Source organism: Panthera tigris, chromosome B1 (assembly GCF_018350195.1).
Source record: "Panthera tigris isolate Pti1 chromosome B1, P.tigris_Pti1_mat1.1, whole genome shotgun sequence".
NCBI classification, from domain to species: Eukaryota; Metazoa; Chordata; class Mammalia; order Carnivora; family Felidae; genus Panthera; species Panthera tigris.
The window spans coordinates 202165415-202191762 of record NC_056663.1 but is presented as its reverse complement, the minus strand read 5'-3'; the positions used below and the strand labels follow the sequence as shown (position 1 = coordinate 202191762).

The 26348-nt window shown below is 55.1% G+C and overlaps 1 protein-coding gene across 1 annotated transcript; it reads right to left on the bottom strand.

Annotated features, from left to right (window-relative positions):
* Positions 1–1646: 1646 nt before the first annotated feature.
* Positions 1647–26210, bottom strand: NOP14 (NOP14 nucleolar protein). The gene is made up of 18 exons (XM_042985078.1): positions 25939–26210; positions 23137–23271; positions 22476–22617; positions 17904–18046; positions 17290–17424; positions 16173–16295; positions 14874–15005; positions 13791–14040; positions 12736–12866; positions 12044–12129; positions 10910–11045; positions 8862–8963; positions 8196–8349; positions 6421–6580; positions 4126–4273; positions 2310–2428; positions 1994–2149; positions 1647–1809 (listed from the first exon to the last, which is right to left on the bottom strand). The coding sequence occupies exons 1-18, from the start codon at positions 26131–26133 to the stop codon at positions 1710–1712; spliced, it is 2547 nt and encodes an 848-aa protein (XP_042841012.1). The 5' UTR covers positions 26134–26210; the 3' UTR covers positions 1647–1709.
* Between the last annotated feature and the right edge of the window lie 138 nt (positions 26211–26348).

The following is a 26348-nucleotide window of genomic DNA, read 5'->3' as shown; positions in this document are numbered from 1 at the left end:
CGGGTGGGGAGGGGCCGCCGCCGCCTTCCGCGCGCCAGCGCCGGGGCGCCTTCCCGCCGCTCACCGGCTCGTGCCGGCGCGGGTGTCCCCGCCGTGACCGCGCACGCCAGTGTCTCGGCGGCTCTGCGCGTTGTGCCGAGCCCGGGGCCCCGGGACGGGCGGCCGGGGAAGGGGACCCGCGGGAGCCACAGCGTCCAGCCGGCAGCGCGCTGGCCTCTCCTGCCACCAGCCTGACCCGGGTCGGCGGACGCCCACACCGCCTCACCACCTCCACCCACATGCCCTCCAGGATTCGTCTGACTGGCCGACCCGAACCAGAAAGTAACGGGAAGTTCTGGAAATGAGGTTCGGCTTCCAAGTTGACGCGCGTCCACAGCCCACCCCTTGTCAACTTGGCATTCCTACCCCCTCTTTACACCGTATTAAACTCCCAAGTAAAGATAGCGGCAGCCCCACCGCCTGATAACAGGCGCAAGGAGTCCACCTCCAACCAAGAAGAAAGCCGTTAGCACTTTCTCCAAAGGATAGGTTCGGGTCCTGTTCATTTCTCCCAGCTGGGCCACGGGGGAGGGGCAGGAGGCACGAGTTGGAAATCGCGTCTCAGAAGGCTCGGAGCAGCCCTCGGTTCTGCCCCTGGCAGGCTGGGGGTCCTAGCTGGGTTTCATCCCTTCTTCCAGAATCCCTGCAGGAAGAGGCAGGGCTGGGCTGGGCCAGATACACAGACCCTGACCTTTCCGAGAATTTCATGTCCAGGGGGTTTGGAGAGAGGCCCGGGGGGCGGGGGGGGGGCAGAGTGATAGCCTGATCCAAAGCTGGGGCTTTAGGGCTTGTTGCCGGCCCGGTCCAGCCTCGTGGGACTGAAGAGCAGGACGTCAGGCTGAGGCCCAGGTGCACGAGATCCCGGGGCTGAACGACGACAGCTGGCCAGGCCTGCGCATCAAGGAGGTGACGCCATCCTGGTCCGTGCCCGTGACAGCTGCCGGGGCCTCCTGGCTTTGTGGAGCCACACAGCTGGCGAGCCGGTCTCTGGCGACCCAGGGGAGGCTGGCTGAGTGCTCCTCCCTCATTCCCAAGGCTGCTCTCTGTAGTCAGGGCTTGAGCCCTACGTGCTCCAGGGCATTCCGGCCCCGGACCGCACGTTAGAGTTCCAGCACCAGCCGACTTGTCCAAAAGCAAACTGCCAATTCTCCCCACCAACCAACCTCCTCTTTCCCACCACACTTAGGCCGTCCTGCCAGCCACTCCCTGGGTCCCCCACATCCCCCTGGCCAGTCCTCAAATCTCTGTGGTTTTTGCCCCGGCCGGCTGTGTGACCTCAGGGACTGGTGTCTCAGTGCAGGTCCCAGGGCCGCCTCGCAGGACTGGCTGGTGTGACCACAAGCTGTGTGACATTGGCCTCCAGCGCCGGCCTGTGGGAGGCAAGGCCTCAGCGCCGGGCCCCGTTATCACCTGCCAGGTACACCGATTCCTGTACGGGAGCCAAGTATCTGTGGTCGTCCCAACACGAAGCTGGCCGGGATCCCTTCAGTCCCAAACCCCGTGATTCAGCGAGGCTTGTCCGGACGACGGAGGAGTCCGTCCCGGCCGGTCGGTGTGGCTGTCACGGAGGACTGTGGGGCTGTGGCGCGGGGAAGAAGAAGTCACACTGACAGTTCGGCAGCCTTTATTACGTTCAGTCTACGGGATCTCCTTGCCTAATGTGCGAAACTTTACTTTTTGAACTTTTTCCTCTTCAGAGCCTTCCATTCCCCTTCCTGTGTGGCCAGACTGTTAAAAAGGTGTTTCACTTTTCGCTTTCTTTCCGCATCCCTTCAAAGCAAAGGACAAAACCCCATTTTCTGGATTAGTCGTTTTGCAGGATGCCTCGCCCGCGAGCCGCTAACGAGCACGCGGGCGCCGGACCCATGGAGACGCGGGGAGTCAGGGGCCCGGGCCTCCCCCCCCAGCCCCCCACCCCCCCCCGCCCCGTCAGGCAGCCCCCCGGCTTCCTCACCGCTCCAGGGTCTCCGCCAGCTGCATCCGAGCCAGGAACTGGTTGTCCCTGCGGATCTCCCTGACGGCCCCTTTAAATTCACGCTTGTGTTTGTGGATCAGTCTTTTTCTTTCCTGCTCCTCCTTGCTGCTTCCCTGCTTCCGCCCAAACTCCAGGCTGAGAGTGGAGAGCCGCGGTCAAGCCCGCCCGCCTCGGGCAGTCTGCCCCCCCCCCCCCCCCCCGTGGCTGTTCCCCCCGCCCCCCTCCCCATCCCGAGCCCTCCTGCGCCCCGGGGCTGGACCCCTCAGAGCGGGGCCGGGGGGCCGCGGCTACGCACACTTTGACCAGTCGGGGGGTGAACAGCTTCAGCGGCACGGGCTTGCTCTTCTCACAGATCAGCGGCCGGTAGCGCTGCTCCTGCTTCCCCATGGCGGCCAGCGCGCTCCGGCACAGGTCCTGAAACGCGGGCAGGCGGAGGGGAGGCTGCGGCGGGCCCGCCGGCGTGTGGCCTCCGGGCCCCGGGCCCCGGGCAGGAAACGGGTCAGAGACCCGGCCCCCCTGCCGCGCCCCTCTGGCTCCGGCCTCCTCCGCTAAGTAAAGGGGTGAGGGCCCGGCCGTGAGGGAGCCCCCTTCATGCCGACAGGGGTGGGGGCCGGTGCACGGCGGGCCGGCTCCCGTCCTGGCTCCCACTTCCGGCTGGCAGGACTGCAGGGCCACCGAGACCCGTGCAAAAGGGTGTCTTGTCGGCACACGTAGGAGTGAGGACCGCCTGTGCTTTGGCGTCCGGCAGACACAGTGGAATCTCCTTCCCCGGAGAAACTGCTCACAATGGGCGCCAGTGATCCACCCGTTAAGGACACATACGGGACGGCCTTCACTTGTACCCCGAGTGGCGAGGAGTGCAGGGGCAGCCAACGGGGAGCCACACTATGGGGGCAAGACTGAGTTTCTACCCGACTCTGTGATCTGACCCTACAGAACCAGATGGTTAAGGTACCTTCACCACGGCTGTGACTTCTGAGGAACCTTCTAGAAGCCGGCATACTGACGGTTCCTTTCCCCTCACATAGCTGTGTCCCGGAACTCAGGCCTCTGGCACCACGGGCACAGCACCCCTCACCCCCGGCCCACACAGTTGCTTCTGAGGCCAAAAGCCCCATCTCCACAGGAACTGCACGTGAGGCACGGCCAGCTTGGCTCGCCCCGGGTCCATTAGCACCATCGAGGCCCCTCGGTCAGACCAAATCCCGCAGGACCAGAGAGCCACTCCGTCCTTTAAAGGACAAGCCACAGCCACACCTACAGTAAGACACAGCTGTTGACACCTTAGCCTCCTCAATCTCTACGTGCTGAGGTGACTCCGTGTGGACCGCCAGGGCTCGGAGGGTGTCCAACAAGGGACGGCTGAGCTCCTGTCCTCACGGACACGGCCTGTCCCTGTGCTAGCAGGGGAGAGACATGACAATGTGTTGTGGAGGAGAGGCCAGGGAGGGGGTGAGCAGCAGGGGCCACTCCCTCCCAGACGGCCCGGCTTCCTGAGGAAAGCGAGGGGACGAGCCGCCGGTCTTTAGGGACAGCGCTGCAGGCAGAGAAAAGGGCAGGTGTCAACTCTGCAGTTGACGGGGTCCGAGCGGGTGAAGGGAGGGTGCCAGCTCGCCTGGCCTGACACACCACAGTCCCGCCTTCGCCTCCTGACGGGCCCTGACGGCCCCTCGGACGGAAGCCTATGGCCGGCTGGGGACGACTCCAGAGGAGACAGGGTGGGGAGGCGGGGCACCCACGGGAAGGAGGGTCTGGAGGTTAACGAAGGCACGACCAAAAGACGTGCCACACAACCGGCAGCTGTTGAAGACATCTGCTGAGAGAAACCGAGGGGGTCCTTCTTGGCTTCTGTCACCTTGTAAAGAACCGTGGGACTGTTCTCAGAAAACCTGTGAGGCTCAGGGGATGCGGAGCCCAGAGGGCACGTGACCACAGGGCAGCTCTCAGACCAGGTTCTCAAGCCAGACGCCGCGCAGGCCGAGTGCCTTCTCCCTCGGCACCCCGCTACTGCGCCTTCCCGTTGGTGTCCCCGGTTCCTAGAGTCACAGCCTCGTGACAGGAACGCCCCCTGACCTGCTCCCCACCCACCCGAGGTGGCTGGGAAGCCTCACCTGGAGCTCCTGGGGGTGACTGCAGGCGGCCAGGTGCTCCGTCAGCAGGGCCCGGAGGGGCCGCACGATGTCGTGGAAGGATGGCAGGGGGCCGTACGTGAGCACGCAGCGCTTCACCAGAGCCAGACACACGGCCAGGCAGGACAGTCTGCAAGAGGGCGACACCCGGCGTCAGGGCCGGTGGCCAGACGGGAGCCGGCTCCTTCCCGTCGGTCACTGCCTCCGCCAACCACCCTGGCAGCACTCAACTCTGAGACCTGTCCCGGGCCGCGGGGCCACCGGAGCGGAGACCCTGCCCGCACAGTGTCCGCAGCAGCCGACGGCTCACGGCATCGGGCCAGAAACACCGCGAAACACACCTTTCGTCCCCAAGTCTAAAGGACCGTTGTAGGAAATGCAGTAACAACTTTGGGAGAGTGGCTCTGTGTTAGGTTTTAAATTACTATTTGCAAAATCAAGCAGACAGATCTTCAAAATTTTAGGACAGGTTTTTTTTCCTTTCATGGACTTGGACGGACACTTCTCCACAGAAGACATACAAATGGCCAAGAAGCACATGAAAAGATGCTCAACGTCACTAGTCTTTAGGGAAAGGCAAATCAAAACCACGAGTTGTCACTTGATTCCCATGAGAATGCCTATTACTAAAAAAAATGATAGTAATGAAATAATAAATGTTGGTGAAGATGTGGAGAAACCGGAACCCTGTGCACTGTTGGTGCGGATGTAAAATATGGCACTGAGTGGAGGCTCATCAAAAAAATTAAACACAGAATTACCATGTGACCCAGCAATCCTGCTTCCGAACATACACTGAAAAGAATTAAAAGTAGGGCCTCAAAGAGATACCTGTACACCCCCATCCGCTGCGACATTACTGACAATAGCTAAGATGTGGAGGAACCCGAGTGTCCGCTGGTGGAGAAGCAAAATGTGGTTCATCCAGACAACGGCATATTATTCGGCCTTTAAAAAGTAAGGAAATTCTCGGGTGCCTGGGTGGCTCGGTCGAGCATCTGACTCTTGATTTTGGCTCAGGTCACAATCCCTGGGTCGTGGGATCAAGCCTCCATGTGGGGCTCTGTGCCGAGCGTGGAGTCTGCTTGCTATTCTCTCCCTCTCTCTCTTCCTCTGCCCCCTCTCCCCTGCTCATGCTCTCTCCAAAATAAAAATCAAAAAAAAAAAAAAGGGAAGGAAATTCTCATACCTGCACCTTGAGGACAGTATGCTCAGTGAAATAAGACAAAAATGAAGAGACAAATACTCTGTAATTCCACTTCAGTGAGGTCCCTAGAAGAGCCACATCCACAGAGACAGAAGGTAGATGGTGGGAGTCTGGGGCTGGGGAGGGAGTGTACAATAGGTACACAATTTCAGTCTCGCAAATGAGAGGATTCTGGGGATGAATGTGTGGTGGCTGCACCGCATGCAGTGCAAATATATTTAATACCACTCAACTGCTCTCTTAAAGATGACTAAGACCCGGGGCACCTGCGTGGCTCAGCTGGTTGAGCGTCTGACTCCGACTTAGGTCACGATCTCTGTGAGTTCCAGCCCTGCATCAGGCTCTGTGCGGACAGCTCAGGGCCCGGAGCCTGCTTTAGGTTCTGTGTCTCCCTCTCTCTCTGCCCCTCCCCCACTCATGCTCTGTCTCTCTCAAAAAATAAACTTTAAAAAAAATTTTTAAAAAATGATTAGCATGGTAAACCTTCTGTTGTTTTACTACGACAAAGGAACACTTGAAAGAATCCACAATTCTGAAAATCAGAGAATAAATAAAGACTTCTGACAAAAACCCCTGGTCCTCCTCATACTCCTCCTCCTGTAGACGGAGTGTTTGTGACCTGCCCCTATTCACATGTTGAAACCTAATCCCCAATGTGACAGAATTTGGAGGTGATTAAGTCTTCCTATCCATGAACATGGGATGTATTTCCATTTATTTATAGTGATCTCTTATAGTTTCGATAGTCTTTTCCCTCCTTGGTTAATTCCTATATTTTATTCTTTTTGACACTACTGTAAGTAAAATTTTCTAATTTTCTTTTCAATTGTTCACTGTGCATAGAAATGCAGCTGACATTTTTTGTTGACTTTGTATTCTGCTACTTCACTGAATTAACTTATTGGATCTAACAGCTTTTCTGTAGAGTCTTTAGAGGATATAAACATGTTAAGTTTACATCCTCCGCAGAGTGGACACTGGTGCGTCCTTTGAGTGCTTTCCTGGTCATGTCTGGCTCCAGGCCAGGCACTGAGGCACGCCCTCCCAGGTGCCCCAGGCCATACACCTACCTCATGTGGTTGGCCTCCGTCTTAGTCTGGGCCTTCGGTCCATTTGCCCAGTGGAGGGAGAGGCCTCTCCTCTGCCACGTGGCTATGTCCTCTTCATCAGAAACCAAAAGCAACTCTGAATTCTTCCCAGATGCTCTGAAAGGGTGCACCAGAGTGTAACCTGAATTCCAGGTGGGACAAGGACAGAGACAGCCTCTGAGCATTACTGGGCTCAGAGGGCAGGCTCTACATGGTGAGGCCTGTAGAAAATTCACTTCTGACACACACACCCTATTTTTATCACGCACGGGTGGGACTACAGCTTTCGTAGGTGTGCCTGAGGGAACAGACCAGGTCCCTGACCTCGCCGGGGAGACAGGCAGTAGACAACACCTACACGACAGAAGTGAACAAGACTGAGTGTCAGAAAGATCACGGCGAAGCAGAGCAGGGGGAGGGCGGGAGGCAGATGGTACAGCTGACCAGCCAGGTCAGAGAACGCCTGTCACAGAGGACAAACGCCAGTGACAAGGACCTAACCCAGTTACCGCCCTGAAGAGCGACTGAGGCGGCAAGCACGGCCTGCCAGGCCTGGTGGGCTCCAGGCACAGCAGGCAAAGGGGGAGGGGAGGGTGGGCTGACAGCGAGCCTGCCCCCCGCCTCCCCCCACCCCAGCGTCCAGTGCATCTCACTGCAGCCCTCACCTTGGGCTATGACCATCTTGCAGCAGGTTCCGGGGCACGACTGAGCCTCTCCAGGGCCCAAAAGCACACCTAGCACGCTGGAGCATGTGATGGGGGGTCAGTGGCCAGGGAGCAGAGCGGCGTGCAGGGAGGTTTTGCCGTGAGGTCACAAGGGGACAGGAGGACAGGCCCCATGTTTAGGGTACTGGACAGAGGAGCTGCTGGGCTCCCTCAGCCGCACCCCTGAAGGTCTGAAATCGTCCCACCGCCCCCGCCCCAGCACTGGTGAGGTGCTCCGCACAACAGGCAGCATCAGATCTGCGCCTTAACCCTGAGACACGATCTACGATCGGGGCGGGAAAGCTGATCCTACGGACACAAAAGAGCGAGGGGCAGAGATCAAGCGACACCTCGACAACCCGAGAGGGAAGCAGGGTGTGTGGTCACATCCTGGGCGTGGCCAGAGGCAGACAGGGGAGTGGAGAGTAGGGGGCAGTCTAGAAGATCAACAAACACTACAACTCCCTCCTGTCATAATGTTGCTTTTGATGGCTACTCCTCCCAAAATCCCCACAGTAGAAACTAGAAACTACACAGAGGAGGGCTGAGCCGCTGGAAAGACGATGTGAGCCACGCAGAGTGAGTGAGAAGTTCTTGTTGCAAGAGAAAGTAATGAAAAGATAGATCTTAATGACATACTTATTTAACCCAAAATGTAAAAACATTATCTCAACACATAATCAATATAAAAAACCCTGACGTGTCTTATTATCTTTAACAGGAAGTCTTGGTCGTTGTGCTTCATACCCAGCATGCCACCGTCCAGGCTCGTGCACATGGCTGCCGGCTGACACGGGGGACACAGACAATAGGGTCCCGACTCTCTCAGGGTGCAGTGTGTCCACACAATCATGCGCTCTCTCTCTCAAAAATAAACATTAACAAAAGCGGGGGAAGGAAAGGCTGCTCCTCTGGACAGCAGGGTTCCAGATGGTTTGGCCTAACGTTCCCGCGTCCCACACCCTCTACAAGTAGTACGAGTTACTTTTAAAAGTCCTCAAAAAGAATGCTAACGTGTAATGAACTTGAGAAAGCTCCCTCAAACCAGCTCACCTTGGCTTTGCTTGTTTGGAGTTGCGATGTAGAGAATCCCGAGGAGAAAATTGATAAGCTCGGGTATGAACCTCTGAGACAGGGACACGTAATCCAGGAACAGGCAGCACACGAACAGGCCCTTCACCGCGTCTTGGAGGGACAGGACCGGACACTGGCACAGAGGCACAGGGCATGGTCAGCGGTCTGGAGTGATGTTCTGGAAGGCTGCACCAGGTATGCAACCTGGCTTCCCGGGTGAGACGTGTGGCCCCAGAGCCTCACCTGCACAGAGGAGTGTGTGTGTGTGCGTGTGTGTGTGTGTGTCTCCCTTGCGTGCTGTATTCAGGGGAGGCGACCCTAGTGTTCTCCCTTCCCAAGAACAGTTACAATGGCACCTACCGCCGTTAGTGAACCAGCCATACGCCTGACCAAGGAGAACGAGACTATCTGGGCTTTTTAAAGCCAAAATGGGGACAAGACCCCACATCAGACTTGATGCCTTCACCATGAACTTGTCTTCTCTGGTGTCACATCCTCTGTAACCTCGTCCGGGGCCACTTCTAGCCTCAGAGATACTGACTGGTCGTCTCCACAGGCCCCGCTGGATGACTTTCCCTCCCGTGGCCCCGAGGGTCACAAGCCCTGCGCCGCCACGGGCTCACCGAGCGGGGCCCGAGGACGTACCTTGGTGAGCAGCTGGCTCATGCACACGAGCGCAGGCGTCACGACGGGGTGCCAGAAGTCAGAGGTCGGAAACAGCATCCCAGCCAGTTTCAAATAAATGAGCTAAAAGACAAAGTGTTACCACACAGATTAAAGACACAGCAGAGTGAAGTTCAAACACGACCTTTACAGAGGGCCTGGCGGCAAATCGGGCTCTGACCGTCCCGGTCAAGGGCAGCGGAGCGCCTGCGACGTCACACCCATGTCCCACCTTCGCCGCCGTCCGGTAGCCAGGGCGGCACCTCCCTGCACGTGTTGGCTCACACCCACCACACGCGCCACAGTCCACCAGAGCAGCCGCTAAGCACTGACGAACACGCCGACGGCCTGGCAGAAACGGGCAGAGGACGCGGGAGGACCGCTCACCGAAATAATTCCTCTCAAACACGTGGGATCGCCCTCAGCTAGACTCAGAGTGGGAGCCGTGGAGACTAAAGCTACGCTACAGACCACAGGCCACCGTTTCTCTCTCTCATGGGTAAAGGCAGGTGCCGAGGCTTGGAGACAGGGAGATGGGCGGGGCAGACAAGTGCCGGGTCGGGTCGGGAAGAGGAGAAAAGAACGCACAGAGTCCCACTGCACCAGGCTCGGCCCAGCCCTGAAGAACCGGGGCGTGAGTGGTGGCTCTGGGATAAAAACAGACGAGGCCGCACGCACTGGATGGGGGCCCCGAGGACGGGGGGAGGAGGGCGACAATCACAGGCAGTTACTTTTCAGGGACTAACAGGGAAAGGTGCACCCACAGGCTACCCACCCTGGGAGGCACCGAAGAGGCTGGTTCACAGATTAAAGCAGAAAAGCGTCGAATCTGCAGACCCTTCATCTTGTTCAAAGGCACCAAGAAATCCCCCAAAACACCCAGAACTAGATCACTCTGAAAATGTCAGGTGCACCCCAGGAGACCCCACTCCTTCCGAAGCTCCTGGCAGGGGCTCGACGGTCAACCACAGACCTACCAGGAGGGCCTCCCACAGAGCCCTCGACCTCACTCTGACCTGGGACTCCAGGGGACACAAGGCACAGGGAGGCAGAGGTGGAGGACAGCCCACCTGGCCCCCAGCACCCCCGCCCCCCGCGACCCCTCGCTCTGCCAGCAGCAGACCACGAGTGTCCGCTAAAGGAACGGTCGTGAGGGGTGATGGCCCCAGGTTAGTGACTGCTGCACCCAGGCAGTGACACAGACACATTCCGCGTGTTAGGTCGTGAATCCTCACATCAGATCTCTAGGGCAGGCATTACTGCAACCGTCACCCCCGCTTCTAGACGAGGAGAAAGGCCAGGGCCACACAGCTCATCTAAGGAGCAGGGATGGGGCCCAGGTGCTGCCTATGGCCCTGCTGCACGGTCTCTGCACGGACACTCCGTGGGGAGACAGGCTGTGTCTCCTTGGCCACCAATCAGCAGGTAAACAGGGAGAGTCTGCTAAGGGCCGAGGCTCACAGAAGGAAGTCACAGCAGCGGTGCATGGGCACTGGCTCAGATCCTGCTCTGGAGAGGCTTTAAAACCAGGCACGTAAATCCTGTATTTTTAAGTTTGTTAATCACTGTTACATTTCCACAGAAAAGCCTGAAGTGGGACAGACGGAACAAGTATTTCTTCAAAGTCACCGAGGCTGACAGCGCAGCCCGCGGCTCTTACGGGACCGTTAGAAACCTCGGAGCCACGCAGGTGCCTCAGTGAGCAGACACTGGGACAGAGCAGCTCCAGCACGAGGGCTCGGGGCCGTAGGAAAACATACGTGTTCTGTTCGCCCTAAAGTCTCTCTGCCACTAAGGCCACGCACAGCCCCATTGGCGTGGAATCAAACCACAGTCTCCTCTTTTACGAAACACATTTTAGTTCACTGTTAATGGATAAACAGTCCTTCCCACCTAGTTCTGGCCTGTTCTCCAGATCAGTCTGGAAGCTCTAACTACGCACACTGTAGTAACCGCGCACGGTGCTCAGTCAGCCCTCCCAGGGGCCAATGCCGCTGGCCCCTGGTGGCTGAGACCACACCCCTGCTCACCACGTCCAGGCCTGGAAACACCGCCCGGCCTCTGGCCTCAATCGCTCCTTCCATCTCGTGCATGGCATCTCGGAGGACAAATTGTATGCAGCTGCTTGCAGATTCAGGAAACATCTGGCAAAGATTATATAACTGCCTGTTAATCAGAAACACAGGTCAGGTGAAAATGACTCCAGAGAACAAAAACAGAAAAAGAGCCCCCAGACTTCACGTTCACCGTTTCCCTGTGATGCACTGGAAGCCCCTGGATGAAGCCACTTCTCCTCTTACTGATCTGGCTGGCCTTCCTGGCGATCCAGGTAATTTTTCCAGTAGTGCTTGTTCTATAACAATCTACACTTACTTTCGCCATCTCTTCAAACAGCCTGAGATTTTAGCAGCAATGGTAGTGAAAGGTAATGCCATCAGCGGCTCGTTCTACGTGCCACACTCAGAAGACCGTGCCAAGGCGCTGTCCACGGGAACCCTCTGTGAGCCCTGCCGTGCTGGCAGAAGGTGGCATGGGGGGTGGGGTGCACAGTGTGTGGCTGGCCCCAGAGAGGCACCCGTAAGCTACTTGTGCTCACTTAATCCTCCCTCCGATGACCTGGCCCAGGAGCCGCGCTCCAGGGCCTGCTTTCACAGGAGTTCTGGTGCAGCGAGGACCCCAGCCATCGCCGGGCAGGGTAGGAACAGGCAGACCAGAGGGACCAACCTCCCTGACGCTCACAGCTCGAGCCTGTCAGGGTCCACTGAGGCGTGAACCTGGGGCGGGCGGGTTCCTGGACACCACAATGGAGTCTACCACGTGTCCCAAACACCTTTCACCTGTCCGAGCAGAGCTCGAAATTGTACCGGTGAACGAAACAGAAAGCTAATCTTCAAACACCGGGAACGAGTTTGAAGTGTTCAACTGTCTTAAAGTCAACCTGTTTGTAGGTACCATCATATCGCTCTCCAGGGTGATAGGAGCAGTGTGCTCACGCCATGCAGAGGGGGCGTCTTCACTGAGATCACCGTAGCTGGTGTATGCTGTGGGGTCTATTTACAAGGGCAACCTTAGTAACTCCGAGGTGTATTTTTGTGGCTGTAAGTAGGATAAAAGTTGTTCAACTCAGCCCCGTGATCCAGTTCAACTGGATCATCTGCACTTACACAACCAATTTATCAATTACTCTGAGGTCTGGTGGGTCATCTGTAGCCAAATCTCCAACGTATTCCAAGAGGAAGTCGAACAGTTTCTGCAGGAACACAGATTGGGAACAGAGTTCAGTGCCGAGCCCCAGAATAAAGACCACAGGCACGCAAGCCGTGCAAGGCACCGCCACCTACACTCTGACTAAAGCGCGTGCGCACACACCTCAGGGCCACTGACGGGGGCACCTTGCGAAACGCGGGCCAAGATTCCTGTGGAACACTGGGCGGTGGGTTAACGGGACAGCTGCGGGCTGAGGTGCGCACTCGTCCATCATGGCGGACAACACCCGAGCCTGAAGACCAACCAAGCACACACCCGGCACCGCCACCTGCTCCGTGAATGCGCGCGCCCAGCGGGAAGAGGGGCACCTTCCCAGTCACTCATCTCCCTAAGTCTAGTTCTGCCACTTGACGGCCAGGTGAGCCACTCCCTGAGCCTGATTTTCCTCGCCTGCAGGCGGAGGGCAACGGCGCCTCCTCCTGGGCCCGTGTGGTCAGCAGAGGTGGCCCTCGGCCTGCCCCGACCCCCCCCCAGCTCCGCGGTCACCGCGCGGTGCTCACGGCCGCGAGGCGCTGAGGCGCACCGCGGGACAGTCAGCATTCTGACCCAGAGCGGGGCTGCCCTGCCGCCCACAACGCCCAACACGTACTTCCAATTTTGCTTTGTTTCCCACCGCGAGGCTGGGGTGGTTGCAGGTCCTAATTCTCTCCACCACCAAGAGCTGCTCTTCCGCCGATTTCCCTGATAACAAGGATTTAAGTTCCTCGTAGGACTCAGGGGCTATCGAACACACAAAACACGTGCCACGGTTACTATTCAAAACGAGACTCATGTTTCTGATAACCCAGAGGTTAAGAACGGAAAGGAACATTAGTGACATACTTCACCAGAACACCATTTCACACGATTCTACAGACACATTTCGCCTCACACCACAGCTACCTCTGGTGCATCGGACACGTGCTCCAGAGCGTCCTGGGGCTGAGGTGAGGTGGGACGGCTACGATCAGTGACAGGCACCCGAGCACAGCCCCAGTGAGACGACGACTCCACGGCCAGCACACGGGAGGTTCAAGGGGCACGGCCCTGGTTCTAGTGTCCAGACTGGGCTCAGACCGACACGGAAGAAGCCATGTGGGTGCCGTCACCACCCCCAGACTCCCACCAGTCGCAGGCCTCGCCCGCCAGTGTCTCCTCTGGAAGTGACCCTAAGTCACGGGACAACCTAGGGCTGCTCACCAGAACCAGGTGATTCTTCTCTGCAAACCAGACAACGGGACACGCCACGTTTGCTATAAGATGCTATGTGGCCACTCAACTGCCCAGGTCTGAACACGGGAAGCCTCCTCACAGGCGGCTCCCCAACTTCCCAGGCCCTGCCCTGGCTCTCCGGGGCGGCCACGATTCCACCACAAAAGGCTGGCCACGGAAAGAGCACAGAGAGCTTCTAAGGAAAGGCACGTGGCGTCCTCATTTTGCCGTGGGCCCACAAAACCACCTGCAGTCACACCACAAAGGCTGGCTAACACTCCGGCCAGACGGCGGGGAGAATGACACCACGAGCCAAGACTTCACAGGTAGGCAGGTGTCCGTGTGCCCAGAAGCGTGCCCTCGGCCCCCACTCCTCAGAGGGGCCCCAGCGAGGCAGACACATCGCCAGGTCGTGGAGGTCATCCCAAGACATAAGAAAAGCCAGCGGTCTACCTGCAAAGGTATAGGGCAGCTCTGTTCTGGCAGCTTCTCGAGCTTTGTGACCATCGCTTTTCAGCCTTTTCCCTGGAGCCTGCTGGGTCTCTCTGTCCTCCTCGCTCTCCACGTCCGATTCCAGGTCCGAGTGCCCATCAGGGCCACTGCTCTCCTCTGAGTCCTCGCTCGGGCCTTCACCCTGTTCCTCGTCACTGTTGTCATCACCGGCTTCCCTGCTTTGCTCTTCCTCGGTGCTCACCTTTCCATCCTGGAGTAGAACAGACAGGGACACCGCAGGCTCACTTCCCCGGGGAGCACGCAGCTGGCACATCCTGTAACCACGTCAAAACGCCGCACACGGAGCACCAACCCTGTGCTGCACTCGCCCTCGGGCACCGGGCCCCACCTCGGTGAGCTCCTGAGCCGCAGGGCCTGCCGACAGCCTCCTGAATCCCGGTCGCCAGGGCTCTGGGCAAGGGTTAGCTCCTGCCGCGGGGCGGCAAGGCGTGGAAGGCGCACCAGCGGCCATGGGCTCTGGTGGCTACGTCTGCAGTGTCTCACCACTGGCTCTGGGGCTGGGAGACGACTGGTCAGCAGGGACTTCATAACATTTCGGCTGCACCTGGAGGTGGCAGGACCTCAACACCTGGGGGTGACCCCCGACTGTCCCCTCCTGCTCAATAGCCCGGCGTTCTGTGAGCACTCCGTTTCCTGCCTCGGACCCTTTTCTGCTGAAAAAACTGTGTCTGTATTCCCGCCCTGAAACCTGATTCGCTCTAAAGGGGAGAGAGTGTAGACTTTACAGACTTTGTGAACTAAAAACTACCGGTTTCAGAAACTCGATTATTTTGCTCAACTCGCTCCACAGCAACGCTGAGCCCTCATAAACCAAAGTGGCCGATGTTAATAGGCAAACTCACAGCAGGGGACTAGCGTGCCCCTTCTCCAGGCAGCCAGCCTGCTTCCAGGTGTGGGACCTGACCCGCCAGGGACACCCAGATACAGAGCACTTTCCACCTGTGATAAACCCATTAAACGAGACCCCGGAAACTGTGCTTTTGAATTCAAAGAGCAAGCCGACCAGCAAAGGCAAACACTCACTTTGTAAGAAAGCAAGTGCCTGTCGTCTTTGTCCAGGACAAAGCCGTCATTTAAGTCATCCGCTGACTGATGTTTTGGTTTTTTGGTGCCGCCGTCCTCGTCCCTTCCGAGCATTCTCCGCAGCCTGGCAGCCTGAGCGGGAAAGAAAGCAAAGCCGCCTGTTGGGCTCACAGAGCTCGTCGGCAGGAGGCACGCCGTCCCTGCCCTCCTTCCCCCAGGCCCCGGTCCCTGCGGCAGCGGCTTTGAGCCTGCTGTCTTCTTTCTAACGTGCAGGCGCCAGGCGAGCAGGCATCAAGTGGGGGACTTCCTATCGCACAGGAATGAAAATAAATGCCGTGGCCCAAGGATGTTCTAGTCACAAGGAAGGCAAGCCTGTGGTTCTAAGGTCTTTCTGGCTAAATTATGCAGACTTAACTCCCCAGTGCACACCACCGAAGAGGGCAGGCACCCCGCGGTGTGGTCTGTGTGTCCAAGCCGCGAGCCCAACCACACCGCTATTTGGAAATACGCAGGTGACAGAGGAGGCTCGTGATGTGGCTGTACCGAAAGGGACATAGAATGGTGTGCCAACATTCGTATATTTTTTAGAATGTTTACTTATTCAATTTTTAAAAAACGCTTTTTAGTTTTGAGAGAGCAGAAGCAGGGGAGAGGCAGAGAGAGGAGGACAGAGGATCTGAAGCGGGCTCTGCACTGACAGCAGCGAGCCTGGTGTGGGGCTTGACCTGAGCTGAAGTCAGACACTCAATCAGCTGAGTCACCTGGGAGCCCCAGTGTTTGTTTACCTTGGAGAGCGAGTGAGCAGGGGAGGGGCAGAGAGAGAGAGAAACAGAAGATCCGAAGTGGGCTCTGAGCTGACAGCAGAGAGCCCAACGCGGGGCTCGAACTCACGAACCATGAGATCGTGACCTGAGCTGAAGTCAGATGCCTGACCGACTGAGCCACCCAGGTGCCCCAATTTTTGCTTTAACGTATGAAATTTTAAAAGGCTTCTTTAAGGCACAAAAAAAAAGTTGAGAAAGCAGTACACTTTGTAGTTAGCAGCTGCTCTGAGGTACAGGCATTAGAGCAAACACTGTTTATTTGGTGTATTTGAGTATTGCCTGCATTTTTCTTGCTTCTATAATAAAAAAGATATTTATAGTAAAATCAACATAAACTTCAAATAGTCTAAGATTCCTGTGATAAAACAGTGCATCTGCGACCCTCCTCAGAGAAGGCAGAAGGCAGGCCTCCCGCGTGGACCACGTGGGCCGAGTGGCGCTGGGCCCCAGGTCACGGTCACAGTCACACCCATACCTCCAGCTTCTCAAGCCGCTCCTGCTCCTCCTTCGCCAGTTCCTCTTGTGTCTTCATCCGGTTAGAGGGCTGGGCCTTCATTTCAAAGCCAAGTTCACGGACCATCATGTCATACGCGTCAGGCTAGGGCAGAAAGAAGGAACTTCATTTTTAGGGTTTTTTAAAATGACCTGCACAGCCACTTCCTGCATGTCCAGTAATCCCTGGACACCATGGTGGATGAAGCCAAACCATATCTGAGTCTTTTCTTCTTGAAAGAAAGCTATTCTCATCAGTCTTGAGAACTTAAAAAAAAAAAATTTTTTTAATGTATGTTTATTTTTGAGAGACATAGACTGTGAGTGGGGGAGGGACAGAGAGAGAGAGGGAGACACAGAATCTGAAGCAGGCTCCAGGCTCCGAGCTGTCAGCACAGAGCCCGACGCGGGGCTTGAACTCATGAACCATGAGATCGTGACCTGAGCTGAAGTCAGATGCTTAACCGACTGAGCCACCCAGGCGCCTCAGTCTTGAAGGCACTTTAAGTAAAGATACATAGGAATTTTCACTCCTGGGAAATTCTTCTAAAAACATACCTGCTTTAATAAAATGTTGCTCATTAGGCATGAAGCCCGCAAAATGTGGGTTGGGTAAAGGCAGCAGCGACAGTGAGAGTGGCTCACAAAGGTGGACGCTGGCCACACATCAGTCATCCAGTGAGATCCTAGGTATTTCCTAGAAGCCAGTCACTCATGCAAATGCAGCTTTTCCAACAATTCGGACTAAAAAGAATGTGGTAGGAACCATATACTGTTTGGAGGGAAAACTAAGTAACTGTATACATAGACATACAAACGTGTAATAGGAAAATTCAAACACCACCTGAAGGAGGTCTCACCCTTGAGGACTTCTTGTACCAAGAAACCACCATTTTCTTTAGTTTAATTATTCAGGAGTAGATATGGAAGTCACTTTTTGTCTCTCTACGCGGACACCACATGCATTAGGAAAAGTTCCTGCCCACCGGAGGATGTAGGAACCAAGAGAAAAGGAAACAGTTGTTGATGTCAGGAACAGGCCAGAGGAGACGCCGGCCTCCACCTCTTCCCAGAGAAAGGTCAACCGACTCGACTCCCACCTTGGGCTTCTCCTTTTTGTCCTTGTTGTCAGACTTGGGTGTTTTGTGTGCAAGGAGGGTCTGGATCTCTTTCCAGTCCTGATCCAGCTTCTCTGTGAGCTCCAGGGCATCTTCTCGCTGTGCCTGCCTCTCCCTCTGGGGAAAGAGAAGAGACACGGTGTGTGCCACTACTGCTGGGCCCCGACCGAGCAGCCCCACGTCAGTGTCCAGGCCACACTCGACGCAGAGTCAACACTTCATGCATCAGCAGAATAGAGAGACCATGAGAAATCAGTATTGTAAAAGGAAAGCTACAAAATCTCATCACACAGAACTAATTTCCTGCTGTAAACTGTTCATTAAGACGCTCTGAACAGTCTGCCGGTAGTAAAACAATGATAAAATAATGTCAACATACAAAACCCAACCAGACAAAAAACACCCCTCCCCAAAACACAACGGACCATGAGAAGTATATACATGGTGAAATAAAATACCCCTATTCAAAATTAATGCTTCTATTAAGTACACAGAAAAATGGCAGCTACAGCCTAAAGATGCACAAGGAAAAAAGTCCCAAAGTGTTTTGCGAGCGTCTCTGGTGACGGAGGCCCCCACCGAGTTCGCTAGCGCACCTTCTCCTGTTTTGATTTTGCAATGAGCTCTTCAATCAGTTCTTTGCGTGACCGTGGTTTCTCCCCCTCCTCGCCTTGCTGCTGAGCAGTTTTCTTGTGAAGGAGGGCACCACCACCTCCAAAATGGGTGGCGGTCAGCTCGGCTGGCAACAAAGAACAGAAAACACGTCTGTGAAGCCCAGGCGCTGGCGCAGGACCCACTTCCTGCCCTGGTCCACCAGCGTTTACCCAAGTGTGGTCTTGAGAACCAATTCCGTGTTCAAGAAAAAACGGTCACACGCAGTAGCTGCACGAGACCACAGGCACAGTGGCACTTGAGAAACACCCAAGACCTCTCCAAGAAAACCCAGACATAGCATACCACTTGATCATGACCTGATGACTGGAAACCCCAAGGATCTACTTGCTGATTGCATTGCATAAAAGACCAGCAAATTCAATTAAACAAGCTGAGTGATGAGTCTTAGGAGGGAAATCTTAGGATCAGGCTGCACCAGAACCTCCATTCTTCACACCTTCTTGGGCAGGGACTCGGAGATTAAAAAGTCCCGAGGGCAGGAACCCGAGCCAGCAGCAGAAGACACTGATGTTCAGCCGGCCCCACTTACCAGGGCAGATGAGAGAGAAAGCACTGTGGGAATCATCACCTTTGGAATGGAAAGAATCCTTAAAAAACCCAGTATCTCAGCTGAGAAAATGGAGGCTTATACATTAAGCCCTACTCACTTCCAGTAACAGAAACAGAACGTCCAGGCCGCTTTCCCCAGCGGGGCCCAGGGTCCCACACTGCTGGCAGCCTCAGCCCTCTAGTTAATGCTGCCGCCACCTGCTGAGATCGCAACGAGCACCTGCCCCCGCCACAGCTGCGCAGGTTAACGTGTGTGCAGGAAGGAAGCGCATCGTATGTAACACTGCCAGGCTCTTGAGGCTGCCGGTCGGTGACATCGTTTCCACGGCCCACTCACCAGGGCTGGGGCTCCGTTTCCACCCGCTCTCAGCTGAGAAAACTAGAAGTCTCACCCACCCAACCAGAGAGCATCTTTGGGGCATCATCCTCGGCCCCTCAATTACCACACAAGTGTCTGGGCCATCCCTTCCCAGCTACTCAAGGAAATGACCTGAGCAATTCAACCACCTTTGTCCCAAATCAAATTTTCCCATTCTATCGGGTCATTATCTGATTTCTCTCCCGTTGAGGCGCTCTTATCACCCTCACTGCTCCTGGGCCCTTGAGTCCTGGGTCGCCCGGGCTCCCCATCACTGCTGGATGGGCTCCCCGCCGAGGCAGGCTCACCAGTTCCCACTGTGCCTACCACCAGGGGCTCGGGACCCTTCCCACTCCCTCCGGGAAAGGCTTTTTTCTAAGTGGTTTCCAGCAGCTCCAGGATGCCTCATCCGCTCTTTCCCTCCCACCCCTAAGGCTGCAGCTCCAGGCCTGAGGCCTCCTGCAAAGGTTTAACAGCCTTTCAAACCGCCTGAAGCCAGTCCGTGTCACAGTCCAGCCCCTCCCAATGTCTGGCAGTCCCACCTTAACAGGTGCTCGGGCAGAAACCCTGGGAATCTTCCGATCCCTCTCCTCCTCCCACACCCGTATCTAATTCATTCGGCAATCCTCCTGGCTCGGCCCCACAGGCGAAGTCGTGCTCTGTGCCCTCTGATGGCTTTAGGTCCTCAGTAAAAGCCAAAATCTTTCTTGTGGCTTAGGTAGCTCTGGTCCACCCACCTGCCATCATCCCTCGCCCCAGGCATGTTCCCACCTGAAGTAAGGATCATCCTGGACACTCTTGCCCTTGAATCTTTATGTGATCACCACCTTCTTTCTCAGTGAGGCTAAAATCAAGACTACCTGACTGGCACATTTCAGCCTGGAACTTACTTTATTTTTACCCTACAACACTTTGCTTTCAATTATTCCATATAATTTAGTGACATCTTTTGTTTATCGTCTGGGTCTTTATCTAAGGTGCAGGAAGGTTTTATTCACTGCTATTGTTTTTTTTTTTTTTTTTTAATGTTTGTTTATTTTTGAGAGAGACAGAGACAGAGCTTGAGCGGGGGAGGGGCAGAGAGAGACAGAGGGAGACACAGAATCCGAAACAGGCTCCAGGCTCTGAGCTGTCAGCACAGAGCCCGACGCGGGGCTCGAACCCACAGACTGCGAGATCATGACCCGAGCCAAAGTCGGACGCCCAACTGACTGAGCCACCCAGGTGCCCCGATTCACGGCTATTCTTATAGCACCAAGAACAGTGCCTGCTACATAAGCCAGTATTTATTAATAAACAATTCCTCTGTTTCCTAGAAACTTTATCAGAAAACACTATTTAGTATTTTAGTAATTCAAGACTATTTACAATATTTTCTGAAAATAAAAGTAAACAAACCATTAACTAATAAGGTGGTATTACATAAGAAATTCAGTCATGGGGCACCTGAGTGGCTCAGTCAGTTAAGTGTCTGACTCTTGATTTCAGCTCAGGACATGATCTCACAGTTGTGAAATTGAGCCCCAAATCAGGCTCTGTGCTGACAGTGCAGAGTCGGTGTGGGATTCTCTTTCTCACCCTCCCCTGCACGCACGCACACTCGTACTCTCTCAAAATAAATAAACATTAAAAAAAAACCCCAAAAAACAACAAATTCGTCTTGGAAAAAAAATCTTCCATCAGTGTGCTTATATTAGGATTTAATTAGAAAGCTTTTTAGATACTTATGTATTCTGAAATCCAACTATAGTTTACAGTATGTTAAATGCTTGTTTTCATAACGTGACAGAGAATAACACCGTGGTTTCGGTTTAAGTCAAACCCAGAGGGATGTGAGGCGTAGCTCCACCTGGCTCTGCAGCCCCAGGCAAGTTCCCAATGCCCAGCCTCAACCTCAGCCTCTGCAGCTACACAAGGAAGTAACAGCCACCTGTCACCTCTCTTAATACACGAGACTATACCGTGTCATGCAGCTGGACAAAACAGAATGTGTTTCCAAATGATTCCTTTGTGAAGTTATAGTGAGTACACATATTTTCAAATATAAGAGCCTTTCTTTTCTAAGTTACCCGGGTTTTGGTGAGCTTATAACCAAAATCAAAGGATGCCAGGAAATCTCTAATGAACAGTCAAGCCCCTAAGACCCAACACCAGGAAGACATGGAATCCAGCGTCTCCTCCAGACGCCCGAGCATCACAGCCTCTTGTGCCAATAAGGCCAAGGCCACTCACCTTGTGAAGACCAGTTTGGAAACATGAAGGTGTCAACGCTCACCTTTACCACAGTGAGTTATGACCAGCTAAGTGACCGTGTTTAACACTTAAGCACTCGAAACAATCTCGAACAATGAGAAGACAAAGAGAAAGGCACAGAAGGTGAAACTAGTCTTCTACAACCCCCCAGTCTCAGCACAGCTGTGGTCCCATCCCCAGTGCCATGCGACAGAACCATGTGTGCCCTACGTCCTAAGCCTTCTGACCCCAGGAGCATCCAAACTTCAAAGGGCAATCGCGGCTTTAACGCCTTAGCTTTCCACACACTGTAAAGACAAAAGCTTTAAGTCAGTTTTAGTTTCTGCATCCTTCTGAAGATGTTAGAAAATGGGACACTTTTTTTGTGTGTTTATTTTATTTTTTTATTATTTAAAAAAAAATTTTTTTTTAACGTTTATTTATTTTGGAGACAGAGAGAGACAGAGCATGAACGGGGGAGGGGCAGAGAGAGAGGGAGACACAGAATCGGAAGCAGGCTCCAGGCTCTGAGCCATCAGCCCAGAGCCCGACGCGGGGCTCGAACTCACAGACCGCGAGATCGTGACCTGAGCTGAAGTCGGACACTTAACCGACTGAGCCACCCAGGTGCCCCTAGTTTGTTTATTTTGAGAAAGAGAGCGCACATGCAAGCATGCACACAAGCAGGGGAGGGGCAGAGAGACGGAGAGACAGATTCCCAAGCAGGCTCTGTGCTGTCAGCACAGGGCCCGAAGTGGGGCCCGATCCCACGAACTGTGAATCATGACCTGAGCCGAAATCAAGAGTCAAATGCTTAACCCACTGAGTCACCCAGCTGCCCCGAAGCTAAATTTCATCTGCTTTGGTACCATGATACCATCTATAAATAAGAAGCCCAGTATTAACTACTCCCCAAACTGCCATAATTGATTCCATGGTAATAAAGACTAAAAGAACCACGTAAAACCGTTAGTTCAAACATTCAGACCAAACTGACTAAACAGGGGTAGCAAAGCAGTGTGGGTGAGGGCAGAGTCAGTGAGGTGGGTTCTACCCATGGCTCTGAATCATGGGTCACACTAATCACCTTGTTTCTCTGAGCTACGGGTAAAAATGAGCTGCGGTGAAGTTCAAATAAGATAAGGGATACGGAAGTGCTTTCTCAGCCTACAAAAGGCTTTGTCTATGTACATATACACCCTCTGGACATAGTGAGAAAACACACAAAAGACCCTGTCACGTGTACAATTCTTGAGAGGCTAGAGATGTGGCACTTGTATCCCACATTTTCCTAGGTCTCCAAGGGCTGGACGAAAGTAATGATGAGCAGACTGCCCCCACTCCCGGCCCTTACCAGATAGCGTTCCTCTCTCCTCAGCATCACTGTCACTGTCCACAATGTCATTATGTTTTTCGACATCTGCCAAAGACTGGCCGTAATGAGTTAATTCTTCATCTTCGTTGAGGTTGTAGATGCTTTTCTTTTCATGTTGTCGCTGACAGAAGAAAAAAAAAATCAATTTCCTAAAAATTCCCCACCATTTAACAGCAAAAATCAGTTATTCTTCCACTATTTACATAATGTAACAATGCAGCCCAAGCAGCTTCCAGTTTATTCTGGGTCATGTGAGCAGTGATTCAGATATAAACAGAACCCCCGGAAGGTAACCAAATCAGCGGGCCAGCTCAGCCACCGGTAACTCATGCAGCCTTACCCACCAGGATGTTCCACAACCTACTCGCAACCCACCCGACCAAGCCGCAGGAGCAACTGAGTCAAGAACGCCAGGACACATCCTGCTGCACGTTCTAGTTAAGCTACTCTTCCACCCAAGCGGTATTTGCAAAAGGCTGCTTCCCCCTGGCCTACGCAGACAAGGTATAGGATCTGCACCTCGTGCGTGAGTGCCCACACAAGTATAGGTGAACAACGGGCACGGGGCAACTGCCTTCTCCCTGTGCTGGACTCTTGTTCAGTCTGCAACATAAGACCCTCCTCCAATTGTCTTGCATACCTGTTGTTCCAGGGCAAACCTCTTCATCATCTTTTCCTCTGGGCTCATGTTGCTACTGTATTCCCCAAAGCGCTTATCTGTGAATACATGGGACTTATCCCTTTCTTTGTACTCCTTCAGTAACGTCTGGGTACGCTGGAAAACAGATCACAGAAAAATCTCACACTGGTCCCAGTGCAATTCGGAGCTCTGATGGCTTGGCGATCTTGGTCCCTAAAGGGAAAACGTTCCTACAAGGGGACACGGGATGGTTCCGATGAAGCTTAAGACGACACTGCCACCTGGCCATTTTGTGTCATCGCAGACACAAAGGCTGTAGTAAGGCGTGCCCGTTTTCTCTTTGGTACACACGTGCCTTTGCTGGTAAACAGTCAATCCCTGTTACCTCTTGGATTCCAGATCCATAAATCTGTCTGCTTGCTAAAGGTTATTTGCGACTCCGAACCAGTACGCGTGGCACTTTCGTGGTCATTCACGTGTGTGAGGCCCAGGAGGTGAGGCCAAGCGTGCGGACACTGAATTCCGCCAGCCCCGCCACTTCCCAGCTCCGACTCTGGGAGGCACCTCACCTCTCTGTCCGCCAGAGGCCTCACCTATAAAAGGGAAGTGATGGTAGTGATCACCTCAGGCTGTCGGTACGGGAGCCACAAGATGGCTCGGGACAGAGCCGGGCACGGTGTGCGTCACACTCAGGTCTAGCTTTGGGTCTCGGCTCCTCCATTCCTGACCTGAAGAAAGGCCTGGAACCGTTCTTGTCTCAGGTTCCTCATGCGTTAAATGGGGTAACAGTACTTCCCTCGTAAGGCTGACGGCGAGGATTCGATACGAACTCCTTGGTACGACGCCTATTCTGGTGGGAGGGGTCACGGCCACGTTAACTCTTGTTATCTCACAAGTTCTGTGAGAACTGAGGAGGGTGAGGCCTGGCCATGCGATGGCGCGTGCTGCCCAAAGCGCTGCCACTGACAAGAGAGAGGGCACGTGGGCCAGTGCGTTTGCTTCCGAGGGACTGTCACTGAGAAGACGCGGCCCCCCCAGCCCCTGCCACCCTGTCTGCCCCACTCCCCCACATCCAGCTTTAACCGCCCCGGATGACCTGAGTTCCCCTGGGACAGCTCTGAGCCCTTCCGCCCCATGCCGTGCCACACTCTCCGCTACAGGGGACGACGTGCCTTGGTCCCCACCTGTGACATTCCGCTCGCCCTTCCGAGCTCCAGTGTGGCTCCCACTAGGAAGAAGTTTCCGATGTTCCTACTGTACCTCCTCCAGACTGTCAGCCCCCAAAGCGCTCAGGTTCTACTTCTGAATCCTTCCAAGGCCTGTTTCTACTAAGTACTTGGGCCAAGCACCGGGGATCAGAGGAGGCACCAACACCTCCCTCCAGGCCTTCAGCACAGAGCACGGAGGAGTGGGGCCCCGGGCAGGTGGAGGTGTGGCACCTGACAGGTGAGTCCACCAGGTGCTACAGGCGTGAGCAACCTGCCCTGTCGGGGCCGTAGGGCTTGGGAAAGTATCAGATGCGGTGACCTGCACCAGCCCCTGGGAGCCTTGGGGAGGTAAGGTAGGAGTTTTTGGACAAACTGAGTTGTAAGAGGCAAAGCAAGGACAACAGGTTGGGCCAGACTGTGAAGGAGTCTGACAATGACAAGCTGAGAAGTCTAAGAACAATAGCTCGTGTTTAGAGAATGCTAGAATGCTTCCTATGTGCCCGATGTGCTATTTACTTAACCTTACAACCACTGGCAGAGAAAGACGGTTATTACCATCCCCACTTTAGCAATGAGAATACTGAGGCCTAGGGGGTGAAAATAAACACGGCTCTTGTAGAGCCCACACCACCCCATCCCAGAGCCTGCCCTGGGGTGGACCCCGGGGCACTGATCAGAGTCCATCCTAAGTTTGTCGTGACCACTCCTTGGAGGAAGGATGCCGACTCATTCAGTTCAAAGCTGGACCGCATGGCACACTGTATGACAGGACGCAGTCGGCCGCCCTGGAAGGCAGGGGGTCCAGTCTCAGTGGACCTTTATCTCCCAGCAGCTAGAACAGAGCTAAGGCTTCACAGACATTCAAACCAGTTCTGAGACCTTGGGAAACATACACGCCCTCTCTGTGCCTTAACTTCCCCACCTACCTTAACTTTTCAATAAAATACTAGTGTATGTTCCTTACAGTAACAACAAATATCCTGAACAAACCAAAGAACGCGTCTCAGAGGCTGCATATAGATAGAGAATTCCATCTGCACTGACTTCGAGAGGTGCAGATTATTCTGGAACCCTAAGTACGGGAAAGAAGGAAGCATTTCAGCTGCCTCTCAAGGGACAAGGTGCTGCGCTTGGAAAGACAGAAACACGTGCTCTCCAAACGTCTGTGAAGCATCCCCATCCCGTGTCTGCCTACCCGGGGAGGAAGAGCATCCACAATCCCCGAACCAATAGCTCAGAGTCCCCGAGAGACAAGGCTGTAGGAGGTGTGCGCAGGGGTCACGGGGCACAGAAGCCATGACCCACGCCCGAGAGAGACGAGCACGCGTGTGCTGCACCTCGACGAAGCGGCAGCAGCTTTCCAGGGCAACGTCACCGCCGCGCGTGCGAGGGCAGCAGGCGTGAAGGCTCACACGACACACCACAGAACGCCCAGCCGTGCCGGCATGAGTCTGATGTCTTGAAAGGAGCGCATCTGGCTCTCCTAGCGGTCCCAGGGCGCCAGCGCCCTCCGGGACCTCCGTTTCACAGCTCCGGGGACCGCGGCGGTCCCGGCACGTCCCCACGTCCCGGAGGCGCGACCCCCGCCACTCACCTTCTGGACGGCCCGCGCGCGCGACACCCCGGGCAGCCCCACGGCGTGGCGCGCCTTCCTGCCCAGGACCGGGAACTTCTGCCGGTTGACCTTCACTTCGAACGGGTTGGGGTTGGGTCTCGCGCGGCCTCCCGCCGGGGCCCCCAGACCCTTCCTGCGCGCCGCGACACCCCCAGCCTTCCCCATGGCTCGCATCAGCCACCGCGAAGGCCCGCTCGGCCAGCCGCACGGATCGCTCCGTCCGGAAACGCGTGCGGGGACCTGAGAGCCGCCCCGCCCTCGTCCCGCGAGAACTGAGCCAGCGAGGCGCACCAGCGACCGGCGAGCGAGCCTATTCGCCTACAGGCCAGCGACCACAACTCCCAGCAGGCCACGCTCTCCCGACCCGCCACTTCCTCCCTGCGCGCGGC